General features: G+C 39.0%; 1 protein-coding gene across 1 annotated transcript in view; it reads left to right on the forward strand.

The window, feature by feature from the left end:
- abcc6a (ATP-binding cassette, sub-family C (CFTR/MRP), member 6a) overlaps positions 1-22,735 on the forward strand; it is a 74,623-nt gene that overhangs the window by 36,687 nt on the left and 15,201 nt on the right. Inside the window, exons 5-20 of the mRNA XM_057844356.1 lie at positions 67-204; positions 2,918-3,040; positions 5,431-5,492; positions 5,625-5,756; positions 7,198-7,404; positions 10,267-10,444; positions 13,928-14,089; positions 14,169-14,261; positions 14,745-14,948; positions 15,817-15,963; positions 19,214-19,301; positions 19,779-19,848; positions 19,940-20,066; positions 20,134-20,310; positions 20,375-20,542; positions 20,734-20,917. Of these exons, the coding sequence (XP_057700339.1) occupies positions 67-204; positions 2,918-3,040; positions 5,431-5,492; positions 5,625-5,756; positions 7,198-7,404; positions 10,267-10,444; positions 13,928-14,089; positions 14,169-14,261; positions 14,745-14,948; positions 15,817-15,963; positions 19,214-19,301; positions 19,779-19,848; positions 19,940-20,066; positions 20,134-20,310; positions 20,375-20,542; positions 20,734-20,917 (2,260 nt within the window). The remainder of the gene's footprint in view (positions 1-66; positions 205-2,917; positions 3,041-5,430; positions 5,493-5,624; positions 5,757-7,197; positions 7,405-10,266; positions 10,445-13,927; positions 14,090-14,168; positions 14,262-14,744; positions 14,949-15,816; positions 15,964-19,213; positions 19,302-19,778; positions 19,849-19,939; positions 20,067-20,133; positions 20,311-20,374; positions 20,543-20,733; positions 20,918-22,735) is intronic.

A 22,735-nucleotide genomic window follows, 5' to 3' on the forward strand; every position in this document is an offset into this window, starting at 1 on the left:
CTGGCTCTGGCATGAAACCACCCCGAGAAATTTATAAATCATTTTCCTTTCTCTGTTTCTTTTCAGGTCCTGGCATTATGCATCATTCAGTTGGAAAGAATACGAGGTTGTCGCTCTTCAGTTTTCCTTTTCCTCTTCTGGGTCTTGTCTGTTGTTTGTTCTCTGGTGCCTCTCAGAGCAAAGATCCAGCTTACCATAGAAGAGGTAATTTATTTTTTTGTATCGTTAAATCATTCAAAATGACGTTGGTTTGCATGTTTAACTTAAAATGTACGTATGGTCATGGTTGGTCAGACTTGACCCCGGTGAATTTGCAGACACAAATACCATGCAGTCATATCTAATCAAGTCTGCTGCTGCCCATAGTCTAGACACAAGTTTCCAAGAGCACAGCTTGAGCTATATGCTATGTCAGCAAACTGTTATTTCATCCTCCATTTTAAACCAAGGTAACTGAACATTAACCAAGTGTAGGAGGATGACACTGCCAATTCTGGCCAGGCTTGTCTGTGTTTAAATTTCTCTTTTCTTCCTGTGCCTGCTGCGAGACACTGCAATCATTGTTGAATGGAGCTAAGTTTATATTTAGGGGTTCAAAGCCATGCGGCTGTTACATTTGCATTTCTTTAAAAAAAAAAAAAAAACGTGAACAAACACGCATCCATATTTTGGTTTTATCACCCTCAGTGTGACATTCCCACACCGCTTGGGGGTTTGTAATGATGGGTCTGGGATAAATGCTAGTGAGTAAAGGCATAGCAGGGTCAGACCAGATGAACGTCAGTACTGGTTTTATAGGTTTCTTCACTCTTAACTCACTGCCAGATGTAAATCCATATAGCAACTTTCACATTCTTTTTACACACATTTATATTTCAATGTAATGAAGCACACCACTGTTTTTTTACATCATTATTCTATAGAATATTAAGCATTGAGGCAATTTCACTATCGATATAAATGCCACCCTTTGTCATTTTACCAAATTCCAAAAACAACCTTTTATTCATCCATCGATAACTAAAGTTCTTCATTACCAGTGTTAATGTGAACATGAACTTGGTTTGGGCAATTTGGCCAAAGAAATGCTCTCGTTCAAGTTTTTTTTTTTTGGGGGGGGGGGTTATATCGTCCGATATCTATTCATTTCACTTTCTAAAAAACTTAAAGACTAAAGTTGTTGTTTTTAATTTGTAGTCTTTAAACAATTTTGTCAATCATAATAAATTAGCATTAAACTAGCTTGCGAAAAATTAAATGTTTTTGACATTTTAGTGCACAATGTGCGTAATTTTCCGAGTTATGTGTGTTTATCTTTACATTCTTCGTCCCCTTGAGTCTAATAAACCACCTGAAAACTAGTCAAATTACATTTGCATATGCATATGGTCAGGGGTGAAAGTGGGCCAGAATTTCTTGCGAGAACTCCCTGTCATAAAGGCCTGTTTGCCTATATTTGCACTGCAGTGTGTAGACCACTTCTCGCCTCAAATCAGCTAGGATAGACGACACCCTAACCCCCAATTAGGACCAAAAATGGATGGATGGATGGATGGATGGATGGATGGATGGATGGATGGATGGACGGACGGACGGACGGACGGACGGACGGACGGACGGACGGACGGACGGACTAGAAATTAAGTTTTTTCAAATATATTTTTTTTTGTTTTTATCAATCAAATGTCCTTCATGCATTCAGAAGTTGTTGTTGTGAGGTGTTCTAACTAGTTCATAGAAGCTGTTTTCAACCAATTTTATTGCTGTGAGAAAGAGAACTGCTCACAACTGCATTTGTCCCATTCATCCCTTTCCGATCAAGCCTGAACAGGATAGGTTTGTTGAGGAAATAAGCACAGAGAGAACATGTTCGGTGTTTTTGTTGCTTCTGTTACTTTTCAGATATTATCATGGACACTTCGCTGTGACCCCAAACTTTTGAACTGTAGTGTATTTTACTAATACATTTAATAGATATTTATAAAGAAAGTGTCAATTCTATGACAGTGTTGAAGGCACAGCGTTCGTGCTTGTGAACCCTTGGCCATTTTTACTTGACCTACATTTTTCCCACCCACCTACGCTTCCATCTAGCTTGACCCTGTTTTTCTACAGTATATGTGGAAAGATCCATTTGGTCTCCTTATATCCTTTACTGGGCACAGCTTCACGGTGCTGAGGGAGAATTCTTATGTTTACGATAGTTCTGGATTGTATATGCACCCATACTGTTGCACAACAAACTAACTGTGGTTGAGGCGCTGACCCAAAAGTAAACAAGTGCCAAAATAAACGGCTTCTGTCAGCTTCTGTATGACAACGACAACATTTATAAAAGGTTCTAGTTTTAGGTGTTTATAACCCAGCTGTTCCTTTGTTTTAAGATCACATGGTATATTTGAAAACCATATATTCCCTATCTACTTTTCTGTCAGAATGAATGGTGACATATATAACATGTTGCTACATTTGGTTTGAATAACACCATAAAAGATGTTGTGTTTTACCAGCAACCATGCTCTCAAAAGTGCTCTAATGCGTCTGTGTTGCGGTTTTATAAACCCAAATCCTGCACTATAAAGTGTACACATGTGGGGAAAGCAAAAAATGAAAATGTGTATTTATTGCTGTGACACGAGTCAAATGGTTCAAGCTGACAGAATATTGTAAGATTTGTTGAGCACGTTTGTTAGAAATTAAGCAGTCATAATCACATTTTAATGTGAAGGAAACAGTTGGTTATATAATATTCTACTTTGACATTTTCATCCTTGAAACCATTACATCTCTACTTTACTTAAAAGAAAAAAAGAGTCATACTTCCAAAATGTTCCTGTAATAGATTATACCAAATACACTCCATGTTTCATGTGTTGTCTTCAAAATCTCTAAAGCGATGTCTTTACTTACTCAACAGGGCATTGCCTCTGATATTGTGAGGTACTTGGCTTTTTTCTCCTACTTCACCATTCAACTGGTCCAGCTCTTCTTGTGCTGCTTTGCCGACCTGCCCCCAGACGGGAAAAAGGTCTTGGAAAAGGTAAACCCTTACTTCCAATAAAATATTGCACTGCCTAAGAATATTGGGTTATAATTTATTGGAATACGTTTTATGACAGTGTCATAATCACACAAGTCATGCATATCAATGGGGTAACGCAGGCAACACGTCACTTTCGCTCATTAATACTCATGACGTTAGCAATTGTTGCTAGGCGGGTCAACCTCCCGTTTGTCCCTAATAGTAAATGCATGGAAATAGTGTCGAACGAGATGTTTACTGAGCTAAACCTACCAATTCTGTGCAAAAATGATGTCCATACTGCCACTTTCACTGGTAAAGATGTGGAAGAATATACAAATTTTCAGTTAAAGAGATGGCTTAAATGTCGAAGGCTGAAAAAGACGGGAAAACGAGCCGACCTGATCCAGTGGTAGTTTTATTATCGACACCATTTTCTTGTGTGCATTGCCTTAGCCACTGACAATGACATTATCCTGTTTCAACAATCTATCCTTTACCACCATATACCCTATCTTTCTTATATATTATATCCTCTGGTTGCCTTACGTCTCTGACCGTTCTTGGGGCAATTTACATTGCTATTTTTGTGTAGCGTTCGCAAATGCTACCAGAGACACCCAATGAACGCTTTTATTTTTTTCATTAACAACAAAGCTTAATTCTATAATCTATATACACTTCCCCCTTACTAAAGGGTTTTTTGCAGAACAGAAAAGGTAACAAGATTGGCAGTCAGATACAGTTTTAATTTTTTTCAGGTTGTTCATTGTCAGACAGAAGCAGCACAGCAAAACGCCATGCTTAAAAACAAGTAAAAATATCAAAATGGCTTACCACTTCGTCCTCTGTAGGACCACGGCCCCAAACAAAATGTTTACTGCATATGAAATGTGAATGGCTTCGCCGTGCTGGGGTTTAATTGGTCTTTTGGACGTCCACGCAAGTTGATCCATTCTTCACATTTTTTCCTCCGGGTTTTTGGTTTCGGGAAACGTATGAAGAAAACGTCCTTCATATGTGGGTTGTTTCTAGAAGTTCCATAGCAGTGGTGTTTACTCGACATGTTCTTTTTTGAAAGATTACTGGAGAAAACAAGCAGAAATAACATGGTTTGAATGCAAGGGCGTGTCTATAATGATCCACTTCCGCGTTACAATGGCGACGTCACGGCCAAAAAATACCAATCGGGCGGTACACGATTAAGGCCAGTGACAGATGTCGTTAAGCATCATTCTGTAAATTACGCCACTTTTGATGCAAAGTTGACATTATTTCAATTTTTTTTTGGTCAGGGTTAGCATTTACAGTCAGATTTAGACAATAACTGGACTCTGTCATATGTCTTCATTCATGTTCATGACATGTACCATGTCATGATTATGACAGTCCTGTGGTTCAAAACTTTGGTTTGCAGGATTCGCTACCTTTTGGAGGCAGTGACGTGATTCACATCTTCATCCTCTCACCTCACTGCTTTAACGTCCTGTGAGAAGAGTGTGAATAAGCATCTGTGTGCTTTTCCTTGTCCTCCTGCATACCATTAACATGGCACATATATGTCAACGGATGTGAAACTATGCTACCGACAACATTATAGCTATGGTTCATATAAAATAACAGCTTCCACGTCACTGTTACATGAGCTAATTATTTGTATTTATATCTATGTGTATGATTGTAGTTGTAGTTTACATTCATGTAGAACTGCACAGCGTAAAACCGAGAGCTGTTCCTGATATTATGTCTGCCAAACCACCTACTTCAGGACACTGAAAGTTAGGCCCTCATCAATCAAAGAGTTGTGATGTAATATTTCCCTGTTGATAAACCATGAAAACAGCTGGAAAAGTCCCTTGCAGATTTCTGGCCGGTAGTGCGGTGTAGAAGCCACAGACTGGCGTCATAGACACACCCATTGGTCGTTCCTTGGTGTGTCCTCCTCCACTTCTTCCTCCGCTTCCTTCTCCTCGTCTGGTTAGACTTACTCACAACAAGGGAGGAAGTGAAGAATGAAATGCTTTAGTGTTGGTATAATGAGAGCAAATAGCCTACTTGAGGGGGTGGCAGGATGGAGAGAAACATGGTTGAGAAGGCAAACTTTGTGTGTGCATATGTATATGATGGTTTGCAATGACACATTTCCCCTCCGTCTGCTGTTTTAACCTCAAAACGTCATTTTTAATCTGCCCTATACTTGGCTCTATTTACGGTATGTAGACTTGTTTAAACTCAAGGCCTAACCCTAACCTCTGCACCACCTTTTCTTTGCAATTTACTGCATGAATACTTATTCTTTGATTTGCTATTTTACTAAATGTTAATGCCACAATGTTAATGCCACAATGCTGTGCAGTTTAATATTTACTATCAAAGCAAGAATCAATCTGGTTTTAATTCTGTTACAGAACCCTTGTCCTGTGAAAGACGCCTCTTTTTTGTCCAAGATTCTCTTCTGGTGGTTTACTGGGTAAGGACCTCAAAACTTCCCCATTTTGAGCCCGCAAATGACTCACCCCAGCAACATTTGTACTTGTTTACGTGAGTGCGCGTTTTCTGTTGATAATTATATGTGTGAATCATGACCGCACTTGCTCTTCAGGCTTGTTGTGAAGGGATATCGCACTCCTCTGGCAGCGGAGGACCTGTGGACACTGAGAGAAGAAGACACATCACATAAGATTATCTCAGTGCTGCAAGAGGACTGGACAGTGGAATGTGCAAAGATTCAAAAGTAGGATATCCTCATGTTAAGATATCCCAAATATTAGTTAGAAATGCATTACATAAACAAACTTACATAAGATACAGTTGCAGTACACTTTGAGTCACGTTTGAACTTTTCCCCGGTCTTCCTTTATACTCAAGTTCCATCATGCCTATAATTAGATGATTTCATAATAGCCCTAATCTGACATGTTTTTTCTGACTTCAAACAGCAGAGCAAGGATCTGCAAATGGTTAGCACAAGATGTGAATGACACATGCTGTGCTTTCTGTTTCTTTTTTGTTATACTTTTGACTGATTACAAATGGAAACTAGAATATTCCCAAAATTAAGGAGTCTTTTAGTTTTTAAAATAGGCAATTCAGGACTACTTAAAGTGATGGTTTAGACCAGGGGTCAGCAACCCGCGGCTCTATAGCGCTGCCTTAGTGGCTCCCTGGAGTTTTTTCAAAAATGTTTAAAAATGGAAAAAGACGGCGGATGGAAATATACATATATATTTTTATATGGTTTCTCTTGGAGGACCAACATGACACATTCTTTTAATTCCTTAATATTATAATAAAGTTAAACTTGAGGTGTCATCGTACGACAGAGGGGTCATGTGCAGGGCCGGCCCAGCCTATACGCAGATTATGCAGCTGCTTAGGGCCCCTGACCACTAGGGGGCCCCCAATCTGGCAATTGTTTAATTCATATTCTATTTTGTTTACTACAGTTTGCTTTATTTGACTTTTGTGAGTTTTGATACTTGATTACAAGCTTTAAAAAAAATCAAAGTCTTCCTTGACTTCTTTCTTTCCTCTTTTAGAAAAAGGTTTGGCGCTATCTACTGTAAGTACTGACAATCATTTGGGGTGAGAAGTTTGAAGTATGCAGTGCAACAAAATCCGATTAATATACAAAATATGGACATATGGGTTGGATTGCATGTATGGGTTTCACAGTACACTGTGATGAAATGGTGGGCCAAAAATATGGGCCCCTTTGCATTATTTTGCTTAGGGCCCCCAAATGGCCTGGGCCGGCCCTGGTCATGTGGTGTGTCATTCTGTATGGGATGCGCTTCAGGGAAAATAAATTTTTAATCATTAAAGCTCATTATGTATTTGCAGCCAACTTAGTCATTTTGATAGTATGCTAATATAGCCCAATATAGATATATAAAGGATGTGTTTCCTTCATTTTAAGACTTATTAGGGCTTTTATTTTTTTGCGGCTGCAGACATGCTGTATCAATTTGTTTGTTTTCTTTCGGACCAATATGGCTCTTTCAATATTTTGGGTTGCCGACCCCGGTTTATACAATGTATGGCTGATTTAAGATATTAAAAGAAAACATACATATGAAGATGGAGCCGTTGGTTTTATAAAAAATAATTATGATGGGTCCCACTCCCAGCAACAGTCGTCATGATTGTAATTATGTTTTTCACCTCCACAACAGGCGGGAAAAGGCCTTGACATCAGGTGTATCACTGAGTAGCAGGCTGCCCGATCAATCTCAGTTGCTTAGAAAGCTGCACAAGGAGCAGAGCTCAGGCTTCTTCTTATTCAGAACTCTGGCACGCAAGTTTGGTCCATACTTCCTTACTGGTACTATGTGTATCGTCTTCCATGATGCCTTCATGTTTGCCATTCCCCAGGTACTGAGGTAAGACAAAGCACAACAGTTTCTCATATATGAGTAGCTGTTTTAATATTTGTCAAGCCGTGGCTTTGGGATTCACTATTGACCATAGTATAATACTGGGACACTTTGCATTGCACCAGGAACACTAACTTTCCACAAGAATTTGTCGTGTGTCTGTGTAATTTTTGTATGTCATAATCTTGTGAAAAAATAATGAGGGGTGGCCAGTTACCAATTTTCTCTCTGAGTAATGTTATTATAATCAACAACAAGCTTTCTTTATGCACCAGGATGTTGTAACAGTTTTGGAAATTTATAATTGTGGATGAAGAAGGAAGTGTCAATTAGGGTTGGGCATTGTTTGAATTTGAACGGTTCCGGTTCCGAATCTGATTCCACGTTTCGATTTTGGTTCCAAACGATTCTCGATTCCGATTCTTTTAATACGCAGCGTCAAAAAATTGCATCGTTTCTAATAATTTCTTAAATTCACAATTATTTAATTAAATTATATGAACTTTCAATTAACTTTGCCATGAATTTCTCACAGGGCTATTTTTAACTTGTATATGAATATCAGTCTTTGAACTTAAATATGAAGTTTCTTTCCACAGGGGTGCACTTTCACAAAAAATGTTTATTTTTCAAAACCCCACAGAGAAAACATTTACACATATTCTTTTGTCTATACTTTAGAGTGTCTTATGCTGCAGGCATTTTTACATGTTATTGAGCTGCCACTAATGGGCTAACCTGGTGCAGAATATCAAACAAACAAACAAACAAAAAAAACAGTCTAGATTAGCAGCGGGTACAGCATAAAATCTGAGACAGTTTTTGTTGAGGAAAATTATCATATCTGCCTTCTCAGGTAGTAAACATGAGCGTTCTGGACAGATAGTGTCTCCTGCAGTGAAAAACACACGTTCACTGGGTGTAGATTAAGCTTGAACGCATAACAGTTGTTGGCTGGTGCTCACTGCAGAGTGAAAAAATAAATGGCACGCATCTCTAGTGGCGTACATGAAAAAAAAAAAAAAACATAATGATGCACATTGATACTACAGAGCATTAGGGCCATATTAGTAAATTTTTTAAAAAGACTACGAGATTAGTCACACTATTGCTACGAGAAAGTCGCAAATATTTTGTAAGGGTAAGGTAAGCCGCTACGCACTTTATATTCATGTACCTTAGCTGGGAGCTACATTGAAGCGTTAGTATAAATTATTCTATTGATTATAATTTGATGTAAATGAGGCAAAAATAATGAGGATTTCCTTATTTGTAAAACCGATTCTAAAACAAATATCCTTTTAATGCTGTTGATTTTAACGGAGGCAGCAATTCGCTACGTAAAATAAGTAGCTGCTTATATAGCTACATTAGCCTGACGTAATAATACGACTTACTGTATTCTCGTACTATTCCATCCCTCCATCCATCCATCATCTACAGCTTAATCCGAGGTCGGGTCGCGGGGGCATTAGAAGAAAGACAAAATTTATTGTTTTACTTACCTGGTTCTGATTGGTTAGAGGACCGGCGCGGCACTCAGCACTTGTATTCCATGAGGCCGGAGGTGTTTACTTATATTGGTCGTGCAGCCACCTTTGCATGATATACTGTAGTTGTGTTGCAAATGTTGCACTGAGCTGACTCGTCATTTCATTTTGTGAAGTTGAGCCAAACCTTTGAGCGCTCGTGCAGTGTCCATCGTTGAAATGAAGTTGCAATGCACAAACGCACACTTCATGTGGCTTCTTCTTCATGGTGTTCGGCAGCTATTTTTTCTGGTCGGCGGTCAGGGCATCGAAACTTGGATTCGAAATAAAAAAATTCCAACAGTTCCAGGGGAACCGGAGTGTTAGTCCCGGTTCTCATTGATGCTTGATGCTCGATGCCCAAATCTTGTGTCAATACGTGATTAGCTGATTAATTCATTTTTAATCAGATATGTGTCCAAATACTTATGAACATGTAGTACTTTAAGTGTATCTGAACAAAGTAAATGCTATTTGATAACCGGGGCTATAAATTGTTGAGTTGCTGTCTGACATAAATGAGGCAGTTTTGGTTAAAACAAATGAAAAAGCAAAAATGAGGTTTGTGGTATGCTCCTGTTATGCAAGCCATTTAGAAATAGAAACTGGCGAGTCTATGTTGCTGAGACACATTTTCAGTGCTTATGTCCCACAAACCAAGTGACACCAAGTTCAATGTACTGCGTAACTCAGCGGCTAAAAGTTCCAAACCACATGTTGGACAGAACCTACCTGGATGAAATTCAGTTGAAAAGAAAGATCCTTGTTATAGTGATTTTAAAAAATACAGCGAACAAAAACACCACAGGCAAATTTAAACTTTTATATAGATATTGTGACATATTTAATCCCATATAGCAATGTCATTGTCATTATGTAGCCATTTGTGTCAAAGACAACCAAACAAAACTGTACTCTGGCAACAATGTATGAAGCAAGTAAATGCCCCCTCTTAACGTATTGGTCAGACTGGAATGTTGTTTTTTAGGCATAAACACTGAATTATTTGAAGTGTTAATTAGAGTGATGGATTTATAAGCAAGAAGTAGACCAAACCACAACCCTTTGCCTCAGCAAGGCGTACAACATAGGTCTCTGAATGGCACAGACACAGACAGACCACAATAAGAAATTTGCTGGTGCGGTGTGAGGGGAGGCTGAGCAATGTAGTGCAAACAAAGCTGCTTTGTTTTAATTGAATTGGATTTGTGGAGCTATGACTAGGCACATAAATGTATGAAATCATGTTGACAGTGAAATTGTATCTGTATCGTTTTTGAGTTGTCTAAATTGTGCAAGTTTATCTGGGAATGATCCAATTGTACTCTTCTGTCTTTAGTCTTCTCCTGGGCTTCATGAAAGATGAAGATGCACCATTGTGGAAGGGTTACTTCTATGCCACTCTCATGTTCCTGCTCTCTTGCCTCCAATCCCTCTTCAACCATCAGTATATGTACACTTGCTTCACAGTGGGAATGAGGGTTAAGACTGCTGTTATGGGCCTTGTTTACAGGAAGGTGAGTGTCATATTGCCTCGTTCCAAACCATTACACCATTTTAACTAGGCCTATTGTTTGAACATTGCCATCGCAATGTGATTTTTTTTTTTGTGTGTGTGTTTTTAATGTTAACTTTTGTTTTTCTTCATAAAATCAGCAATTGTGCAGAGACACGGCTTCCTGGATCCTTTTTATATACAGTACACCAAATTTCATCACTTACAGATAAACCCCCTACACCTGGATAAAACGGTATTACGGCCCCAATAGCATTTTTTTGCACCCAAGTCTGAGTTCAAGCCACCTAATTTTGAGAATCTGCCGATATCGATTCCCGATCCAATATCAAAAAAAAGTTGTTGTTTTTTCTTTTGCTTTGGCAGTTACTCTGCTGAGAACAGCCTCTCACTTACACAATGAATGAGCTGCCACAGCACACTTCAGACTGTGTACCAACCTCGATCTCGAATCTCATTTGTGCCTTTGATCGTAGAGCTACCGAGGCATCTATAGCCAGATCAAAGCTACAAACCTGTCAATTATCATTAACTTTATGTACCAAATGCCAGCTGCAGTGGTGACCAAGAAAAACAGTTTGGTCGCACTGCTTTTCAGGAGGGAGTTTGAGAGTTTGTATGAGCATGTGGCAGAAAAACAAATATTTATTTTTTTAATTAAAAATCGTTTCACCCGATCACCATCCTCTGAAAAAGTGTGTGATCGGCCCGATTTCTGACCATGTGATCGGATTGGGACGTCTCTAATGAGTACAACGTGGTCATAGTGAGTCAACCAAAGTCTTTCCAAACAGAGCTTTTCAAGTCTGGTGAAAATTCTTCAAGTTTTAATATCGCAATGTATATCCCAATATATCGCAAACCCCATAAAAATCGCAATGGCAGTTTTTTCCACATTTCCACAAGTGTTTTGACTGGTAAGTGTTGTAATAAAGTATTGCTTGTTATGTGAAGTGCGGTGTGGAGATTTAGCCCAACTCTTGGTTTACTATTTTAACTAATTGGTGGTGAGTTCATAATAGAGTACAGTAATCTTTTGAATAATATAGCATTAGTCGAATTTTGCCAATTAATATATGCTTTCCAACGCCGCTTTGTCCAAATCATTCGGACGTCTGTCACCATCATTGGGACTGAAACAGGATCATTAGCTGTTAATGAGTTAATGATAGGTTCATCTGTCGACTATTGTTGCAATTAATCAAGTTTTTGGTCATTAATCTTTGCATTCTAACGCTGCCAGGTCTCAGTCAAAATGAATTGGACTCCTACTGTAGTCAATGACACTGAAGCATGATCATTAGCTGTGAATGACTTAATGATGGAATAATCAGTGGACTAATGTTGTTATTAATTAATTATTTTTTGTGATTTTCAATTCATTCTAACGCTGCCAGCCAATCCCAGTCGAAATGGCCAATGGCACCGAAATGAAGTGAATAAATTAATGATAGATTAAAATGATCAGATTAACAATCGGTTGACTAATGTTAGGATTCAATTTAATTTTTGTGATTAATCTAAGCATTGATTAATCTAAGCATTTTAATGCTGCTATTCCTGCCCAGTGAAAATAAATCGGACTATTATCATTTCTCATAGCACTGAAACACGATCATAGGCTGTGGATGAGAGATACATTGGGGAGAACAAGTATTTGATACACTGCCGATTTTGCTGGTTTTCCCACTTGCAAGACATGTAGAGGTCTGTAATTTGTATCATAAGTTCTCTTCAACTGTGAGGGACGGCATCTAATACAAAAATCCAGAAAATCACATTGTATAATTTTTAAATGATAAATTTGTATTTAACTGCATGAAATAAGTATTTGATACATTACCAACTAGTAAATATTTCGGCTCTTAGTTCTTTTTTAAGAACCCCTCCTGTTCTCCACTCATTACCGGAAGTAACTTCACCTGTTTGAACTTGTTACCTGTATAAAAGACACCTGTTCACATGCTCAAACAAACAAACTCCACTCTCCACAATGGCCAAGACCAAAGAGCTGTGCAAGGACATCAGGGATAAAATAATAGACCTGCACAAGGCTGGGATGGGCTACAGGAAAATAAGCAAGCAGCTTGGTGAGAAGGTAACAACTGTTGGAGCGATTATTAGAAAATGGAAGAAGTTCAAGTTGAAGGTCAATCTGCCTCGTTCTGGGGCTCCATGCAAGATCTCACCTCGTGGGGCATCACTGATCATGAGGAAGGTGAGGGATCAGCCCAGAACTACACGGCAGGACCTGGTCAATGACCTGAAGAGAGCTGGAACCACAGTCTCGAAGAAAACCATCGGAAACACATTACGCCGTCATGGATTAAAATCCTACAGCGCACGCAAGGTCCCGCTGCTGAAGCCAGTGCATGGCCAGACACGTCTGAAGTTTGCCACTGACCATCTGGATGATCCAGAGGAGCAATGGGAGAAGGTCATGTGGTCGGATGAGACCAAAATTGAACTTTTTGGTCTAAACTCGGCTTGTGGTATTTGGAGGAAAAAGAAGGATGAGTACAACCCCAAGAACAGCATCCCAACCGTGAAACATGGAGGAGGAAACATCATTTTTTGGGGCTGCTTCTCTGCCAAGGGTACAGGACGACTGCACCGTATTGAGGGGAGGATGGATGGGGCAATGTATCGCCAGATCTTGGCTGACAACCTCCTTCCTTCAGTGAGAGCCCTGAAGATGGGTCGTGGCTGGGTCTTCCAGCATGACAACGACCCAAAGCACACAGCCAAGGCAACTAAAGAGTGGATCCGTAAGAAGCATCTTAAGGTCCTGGAGTGGCCTAGCCAGTCACCAGATCTGAACCCGATTGAAAACTTATGGAGGGAGCTGAAAGTCCGTGTTGCCCGGCAGCAGCCCCGAAACCTGAAGGCTCTGGAGAAGATCTGCATGGAGGAGTGGGCCAAAATCCCTGGTGTAGTGTGTGCAAAGCTTGTCAAGGACTACAGGAAACGTTTGGTATCTGTAATAGCAAACAAAGGTTCTGTACCAAATATTTTGATTTTTGTGATGTATCAAATACTTATTTCATGCAATTAAATGCAAATTTATTATTTAAAAATCATACGACGTGATTTTCTGTTTTTTTTTGTATTAGATTCCGTCCCTCACAGTTGAAGAGAACTTATGATACAAATTACAGACCTCTACATGCTTTGCAAGTGGGAAAAACAGCAAAATCGGCAGTGTATCAAATACTTGTTCTCCCCACTGTAAGAGCTCTCGACTAATGTTGCGATTAATCTCCGAATTCTAATGCCGTCAATGGCCATTGTCCCAGTTCAAATGGATTGGACGTCTATATCCATCTATGGCACTATTATTGGCAGTGAATGGATTGAAAGCTGCCCCCCTCCTCCCTCAAGACATGTCTAGTTTGTGCAGGATTAAATATCCATCGATCTGTACTTTAGGAAAATGCATGAACATGCACTCAACAATAAAATGTCTCTTTTTTTGTCAATCCAGTCTTTGGTGATCAATAGCGCTGCTAGGAGGACCTGCACTGTTGGAGAAATTGTAAATCTAGTTTCAGCAGATACTCAAAAACTCATGGACTTTGTGGTGTACTTCAACGCTGTCTGGCTGGCCCCTATCGAAATTGCACTTTGTCTTTTCTTCTTGTGGCAAGTACGTGAAATAAAATAAGTCTTGATGTGTGGATTGATACTTCCACTACTATAACCATTGTTTGTCTTCCTTTTGGTAGCACCTGGGACCATCAGCTTTGGCAGGAATCGCTACGGTTATCCTCATTTTTCCACTGAATGGACTGATAGCAAAGAAAAGAAGCAAGCTCCAGGTAAAAATAAAATTGGGAAAAAATGGATTCAATCCTTCTAAATTTCTTTCAGAGCAGCTCTAGTCTTTTTACCATAGTTGCATGTGAGCTCCAGATTGTCACAGCTGGTTTCGATAGGAACTAAGGAGCCGTGTGGGTTTGGGGCCTGGATGGTACACTATGTCTTGTCCTTTGGTCCACCCTTCATACTATGACTATAACAATGACTGGAAAGAGCAGGCACACACAACTTCACATTTTTCTCTAAGACAGCGTGTTGTTTTATGAATTTATGAGTCTAATTTAATCAAATCCAGTATTGGATTTGACCGCATTGCTGGCCCTTAATTTCAGACTTGTCATAAATTATTACAATATTCAGAGTATTATTATATAGTCACATGAAAACCTGTGATGCTGTACTGAAAGCAGATCTAGGCTCAATTTTTTTGCTCTTTGCTGTGCAGGAATAAAAATGACAGGACCTCTTATTCTGGTTAACAGGAGATTCAAATGAAGTTCATGGATGGTCGTATCAGACTAATGAATGAGATCTTGAACGGAATAAAAATTCTCAAGTTCTATGCCTGGGAAAAGGCCTTCCTGGAGCAGGTGTTGGGGTATAGAGAAAAAGAGCTGAAGGCCCTAAAGAAGTCCCAGATCCTTTATTCCATCTCGATCGCATCCTTCAATTCCTCGTCTTTCATGGTAAGAACACAATGATTTAAAAATAAATAAAAGACTATAAAATCCTCTCAATAAATGCTAATGGAATTATATATTATATTAAAAAGCCCCTAAATGTAAAGCTATTGAATTTTGACTACTGGCATAATGGATGTGGTAAGCACGTCTGACTCACAGTTCTGAGATCAAGGGTTCAAACCCGGGCTATGGCCTTCCTCTGAAGAGTTTGCATGTTCTCCCCCTGTCCGGGGGGTTGTTTTTCTCCGAGTACTCTGGTTTCCTCCCACATCCCAAAAACATGCATGGTAGGCTGATTGGACAATCCAAATCCTCCATGGGTGTGATTGTGAGTGTATAAGGTTGTTTGTCTGGATGTGTCCCGTGATTGGCTGGCAGCCAGTTCAGGGTGGACCCTGCCTCCCATGCCCGTAGTTAGTTGGGATAGAGTCAAGAAACCCCTTGTGATGAAAAGCGGGATTAAAAAATGAATTTATTAATTAATCCTTACTTCAACTAATTAGATAACTTTAAATCAAATTTCTAAATTGCTTCTACACACAATTCCAGGAGAAAGTGCATTTTGTTGTTAATTTGAAACATGCATGTACCAAAACATTGAATTGTTTTTTTTTTCCCCTTGCCTGTAACTTTGTCCATTTTCAAGATACTTCGTAGTGCTGTATATCATTTTGAAGGAGATGAAGACATATTATTATATATATGAAAATCTCAATGTTTTCATTTTTTAACCCATGAGGACTTTTTAGCCAGAGCTGGTCACATACGTACTAGTATATTACATCATGTATAGTCACTGTATTATGTGGTTCAGTGGGTTGCTAATGAAGATGAACCCCGTTATAAAAATTAAATGTTTTGCCACTTCCAGATTGCTTTTGCGATGTTTGGAGTCTACATCATGCTTGATGACAAAAACATCCTGGATGCACAGAAGGTTTTTGTTTCAATGGCGCTTATCAACATTCTGAAGACGCCACTTAGCCAGCTGCCCTTTGCAATAAGCACAACCATGCAGGTAAGATTATGATCAAAATTCCCCTGATATTGTTTGGTCACATCATAAGAAAAATTTTGTGCCTTCTTATGATGTAGATGACTTTATAAATAAAGTAATGTCCAGTGGGCAAATAATGTATCAGTTTTGTGCTCGGAGTTTCCAGTGTTGTCAAGCAGCAACATACTGGGAGCTGTGTGTAGTATTTAGACTCGGAAACACTCTGCCAAACAACGTACAGTACAGGCCAAAGGTTTGGACAAACCCAAACCTTATTCAATGCAACACAAATGAAGGTCCCAACCCCATAGATAAAGCTATAAATTCCACTAATCAACCATGAAAAGGCATACCTGTGAAGTCAAAAACCATTTTAGGTGACTACCTCTTAAAGCTCATCAAGAGAATGGCAAGAAAAGTAACATTATACATGTTTTTAGTTATTTCACCTTTTTTTGCAAAGTACATAATTCCACACGTGTTCATTCATAGTTTTATTATCTTCAGTGAGAAAATAAAAATTTAAAAAATGCACAAATGAGAAGGTGTGTTTTGGCCTGTACTGTACAGTGGTATGAAAAATTATCTGACCCTTTTGAAATTTCTCACATTTCTGCATAAAATCACCATCAAATGTGATCTGATCTTTGTCAAAATCCCACAGATGAAAATACAGTGTCTGCTTTAACTAAAACCACCGAAACATTTATAGGTTTTCATATTTTAATGAGGGTAGTATGCAAACAATGACAGAAGAGGGAAAATAAGTGAACCATCACAATCACATTTAATATTTTGTGCCCCCCCCCCCCCCCCCCCTTTGGCAGCAATAACTTTAACCAGATGCTTCCTGTAGCTGCAGATCAGTCTGGCACATCAATCAGGACTAATCTTGGCCCATCCTTATCTACAAAACTGTTGCAGTTCAGTCAGATTCCTGGGATGTCTGACATGAAGCGCTGTTTTTAGGTCATGCCACAGCATCTCAATGGGGTTCAAGTCTGGACTTTGACTTGGCCACTCCAGAACGTGTATTTTGTTCTTACAAAACCATTATGAAATTAATTTACTTCTGTGTTTTGGATCATTGTCTTGTTGCTGCATCCGTCCTCTTTTTAGCTTCAACTGTCTGACGGACGTCCTCAGGTTTTCCTGCAAAACATCCTGATAAACATTTGAATTTATTCTTCCATTAATGATTGCAAGTTGTCCAGGCCCTAAGGCAGCAAAACAGCCCCAAATCATAATGCTCCCTTCGCCATGCTTCACAGTGGGGATGAGGTGTTGATGTTGGTGAGCTGTTCCATTTTTCCTCCACACATGACCTTGTGTGTTACTCCCAAACAATTCAACTTTGGTTTCATCAGTCCACAAAATATTTTGCCCAAACTTCTGTGGTGATCTTTGGTGGACAGCCACTCCTTGGAAGACAAGCAACAGTGCCAAACTCTCTCCATTTGTAGTCAACTTCTCTGACTGTCGATTGATGAACATCCAGACTTTTAGAGATGGTATTGTATCCTTTCCCAGCTTTATACAAATCAACAATCCTTGATCGCTGGTTTTCAGACAGCTCTCTTGACCGAGCTATGATACACATCAAACAATGATTCTCATCAAGACATTTCTTGCCAGTTGTGTGTTTAATAGTGGGCAGGGAAGCTTTAAACCAGAGGTCACGGAACCGTGGAGCTTCGTCCGGTTCTGGCCCCCCAAGCCGTCTGGACCGGATCTCAAGCTCTCCGGACTAATACACGTTGCAACAACAAAAATCTTTTTTTTCTGCGGGTTTGCAGAGCGGAGGTAGGCAACAAACAAAAACCTTAGCGGTGACGCGCGTAAGCCAGCCAATGGGAGTGAACATTTGAAAGTTATTTTTAGAACAGCATGTCTCACACTCACTTTCCAGACTCTGCGGAGTGACAGCCAAAAACTGAGCCGAATGAAGTTGGAGGAAGAGGCGAAAAAGTACGTCAAATGGTGTGCTCAAAACTACGCAAGATTGATGCAGAAAACAGAGTGTTTAAGGAGGAGTAGACCAACACATTTTTGTTCATTTTACCTGGCGGCAGCACAAGACCGCTATGCCTCATCTGTTCAGAGACGGTGTTCTGCCAAAATCTGCTACATCGGCGAAACGTCCTAAATTAGTCAAATCTGACACCCAAAGTACTACCGTGCGCGCTAAACTTGTTTTGTTTGGATGCATACAGGCAGAACGTACTAAAAATGCCTTAAGAAAATACTTAAATGTCGTTATACCAAATAAGGACGGTTTAAATACGCTATAATGTGGTCAACTGCTTCAAAGCTAACACAAAAAACCACAATGGTTAAAAGTATGAGAGGGTAATACATGCAAAAAGTATTTTTGAGGCAATGAAAAGGTTCTAAAAAACTAAATAAAAACAAAAATAGTGAGTACTCGCCGCTTCTGACCGATGTGCGCATGCGTGCGGATGCTTGCGCAAGCCCGCTGAGCGTTGTGTAGACGTTTCGCCGCGTAGTAAGGAATGGCCGAACAACGGTAGCGCTTGTAAAAAGCAACCATTTGAAAAGGCACTATGAGACGAAGCACGCAGCTTTTTCGCAAAGTTTCCCTTTGAACTCTGCCATCCGTTCTCAAAAAATAGCGGAATTAAGGGCTCAATATGATCGCTTTATTATTTATTACTAATTATTATTAAATATTATTTATTACTTACTATAAATTTATTTTTTATATTTTATTTACATTTTTGAATGTTGTAATTATCAGCATGGCCACGTAAAGATACGTTTGTATTTTTGGGAAAAAAAGAAGCATTAAAAATATTTCCGGACCCGAGATTGTTGTAATTTTTTAATTTCGGACCCAGAGGATTTTTAATTCATGACCCCTGCTTTAAACCATTCATCAGTGCCTGGGCACACACCTGACTTCTATTCTCATTAAAATATGAAAACCTATACATGTTTGGGTAGTTTTAGTTAAAGCAGACACTGTATTTTCATTCTGTGATTTTGACAAAGATCAGATCACATTTGATGGTGATTTTATTCAGAAATTTGGGAAATTCCAAAAGGTTCAGATGCTTTTTCATACCACTGTATATACAGTATATATATATTTTTTTATCTATGCATGTATGCATACTCTATACATTCCTTAGGTGACTGTAATTCAGAATCTTGATACAGCTTTATTAGATTTCATTGAAACGTGAAAGAGGTCGTAATGTTGTGGCAGGCCAGTTTATAGTCAATGGATTAACAATTTTCTGTCTTCCAGGCTGTGGTTTCACTAAAACGTCTGGGAAAATATCTGTGCTCAGAAGAACTCAAAGTGGACAATGTCTTAAAGGCTCCATTGAGTTCTGGTAAGAACCACACCTATATTTAAATGATTACACTGGATGAGTGAGCTGCTATTTTCTCTGTCATAATAAATGTAGGCACACCGCAAGACTTAGTTGTTTGTGTTCGTGGAAGACAACAGTGTGACATAAATGATGTGCACTGTCACATCCTGAGCCTTCAGGGTGACGGACAGACAAAGTAATGACAGGATGCACCCATTTAGTGGTTGACATAAATCTGCAGGAGAATTCAAACTTTTGATATACGGCAACAGAAATTAGGCAAACATGCTTTGGTTGTCTGTCTCACATCTGTCAACACTTGCTCAGACATTCTCGTAAAAGCAACAGCTATGTAATTTGTACTCGAAATAAATCTACTGACAGACCTCTGATGAATCTCTTGAAGGGTCAATTTATTTGTGTTGTTACTTGGGATTAAATATCATGACAGGTATGGAGCGTTTTATTGCTCATTAGCTTTTTTGTCTTGCTTAGATGGGGAAGATGTGCTTATTGAAAATGGAACTTTTAGCTGGTCTGCAGAGGGCCCTCCGTGTCTTAAAAAGTAAGTGCTGTCGATAAAAGTAGTTAACAAATAATAAATCACCAAGAGAATTTGAAGTGCCTAAAGGAACAGTTGTTGTTTTTGCTCATAGAATTTCTATCCGTGTCCCGCGGGGTTCCCTCGTGGCTGTTGTTGGACACGTGGGCAGCGGAAAGTCATCTTTATTGTCTGCCATGCTTGGAGAAACAGAGAAGAGAAGTGGCCATGTCACTGTGAAGGTATGACGCAGTATTCTCGTACTTAAATTAGTACTCTGAACCTTCTCTCTGTTATGTCCCATTGCAGGGTTCTACAGCATATGTGCCCCAGCAGGCTTGGATCCAAAATGCGACGGTCCAAGACAATATCATTTTTGGTCGTGAAAAGCTGAAGACATGGTACAATCGCGTGTTGGAGGCCTGCGCCCTGCTGCCTGACCTTAACATTCTACCTGCTGGCGATGCAACAGAAATTGGCGAGAAGGTAATAATGTTTTATCTAACTGTCTTAAATTCTATGAGCATCGCCTCACAATCTTCTTCTTTAGGGGCTTAACCTCTCAGGTGGACAGAAGCAGAGAGTGAGCTTGGCCAGAGCTGTCTATCGGAAGGCAGATGTGTACTTGCTGGATGACCCCCTTTCTGCAGTTGACGCACACGTCGGTCAGCACATCTTCGACAAAGTCATTGGACCCAAAGGAGTGCTGAGAGACAAGGTAGAGTTCCCAAAGAGAAATGGTTTTCACGATACCTCAAACATTTACAAGAATGTGGTCTGCATTGTTGTCCGAAAACATAAAAAAGCCACTTTGGTGAGATTTGTTATCTTGACACAGCCACAATTTCGTGTTGGACTGTACACATAGAAAAAGCACTTCCAATTTTTCTTATTTGTGTGACTCTGCAGACCCGTATCCTTGTGACCCATGGGACGAGCTTCCTGCCACAAGCTGACCTCATTCTTGTGCTTGTGAATGGAGAAATCACAGAGAGCGGCTCATACCAGGAACTTCTTAGCCGCCGTGGCGCCTTTGCAGATTTCATACACACTTTTGCCAGCACCGACCGGAAAGAAAGCGCAATACAAAGAGGTGAAGAGCAATGTATTAAATGTTAAAATGTTCAAATTCTGTGCAGTATGGCTTGTACAACCACTTGGATCAAATCTTTTTCCTTAGTATATTGAAGTGGAGTTAGCACAGTAAATTAGAACCACAAAAAATACTGTATGTATTAATATTTCACTGAGCTTTGATCCAAACTGATCATTGGCAACTTTGCAGTTATATATATATATATATATACAGTATGTATATATGTATATTAGGGCTGTCAAACGATTAAAATTTTTAATCGAGTTAATTACAGCTTAAAAATTAATTAATCGTAATTAATCGCAATTAATCGCAATTCAAACCATCTATAAAATATGCCATATTTTACTGTAAATTATTGTTGGAATGGAAAGATAAGACAAGATGGATATATACATTCAACATACGGTACATAAAGACTGTATTTGTTTATTATAACAATAAATCAACAAGATGGCATTAACATTATTAACGTTGTTAAAGTGATCCATGGATAGAAAGACTGGTAGTTCTTAAAAGATGAATATTAGTACAAGTTATAGAAATGTTATATTAAAACGCCTCTTAATGTTTTCGTTTTAATAAAATTTGTAAAATTTTCAATCAAAAAATAAACTAGTAGCCCTATTCTGTCCTCAATGTGTGTGAGTACACAAATTGACAGATAGCGAACATAAGTTCTAAAAAGAAATCAGACGGTGTGGCAAAGTTGCATGGGCTTTACTGAAGTCATCTCTATTTGACAGGAGCACGTTTCTTGTATTTTTGTAAAACTGAAAATAACAAGGCAATGTGTCAATAACTTGCATAAATCACAAAATAACATAAAATGTACACACACGTGTCCATTTGAACAGTAGCACTAGCCAATTAGCTCACAAGCATCTAACAATGTAACTGCATTTCACCATATATGTGAACAAATTCAAATACACATCATCAATAACTATCTAATGCTCATGAATATAAACAAAGGAGGAATATAACTCACAACCGATGCATGTATTAGACACAAACAGTGTGATGGGGCTATGAGAACTGCCACTGAATACTGGATGCAGACGTTAGCTGGTCTGAATAGCACTTTTTTTTTTTTTTTTTAATTAATTTACACAATTATACACATTTACAAACAAAAACGGGCGCACGCATGATCAACATTCTACCAAGAAACCACAAATAACACTCTTCATCATAATATACACATTTCTACTTGTTGGCCATGTTTGTATTCATACACACACGTCACTACACATCATACACACACACACACACACACATACTCGAACATAGGGCTTTACAAAGAAATATTAAATTTCTCAAACAATAAAACCAAATGGAGAGCTTTTTGCCGCTTGATCAATTTCAGAGATCTATACCATATATGAGACTCATTCATCCAATGTTTAAAACAAGGTCTTGTTTTAAAATACCTGCATTTGTGAATAAAGAATTTTCCAAGCAGTAAAATCACATTAACAACAAAACCCAAATCCTTATTTATGCCAGACACACCAAACTTGATAGACTCTACCGTCCACGTTGAAAGCTCAATTTGTTTGGACTGAAGCCAGCTCCGCATATCCTTCCAGAAAATTGCACTAGGTCACAATGAAAAAACAAATGATCAATATCCTCAATGTCATTTTCACAAAAAACACAACAATTTGTCTGAAAATTAAATTTAAGTCTCAAAAAGTCGTTAGTGGGATAAATTGCATTTAGGATCTTAAATTGTACTTCTTTACATTTTGGCGGAATCGGAAATGAAAGATATTTTGTCCTGAAGTCCTTAATATCCGCCTTGTTGAAGTC

This window comes from Corythoichthys intestinalis, chromosome 8 (genome assembly GCF_030265065.1).
Source record: "Corythoichthys intestinalis isolate RoL2023-P3 chromosome 8, ASM3026506v1, whole genome shotgun sequence".
NCBI classification, from domain to species: domain Eukaryota; kingdom Metazoa; phylum Chordata; class Actinopteri; order Syngnathiformes; family Syngnathidae; genus Corythoichthys; species Corythoichthys intestinalis.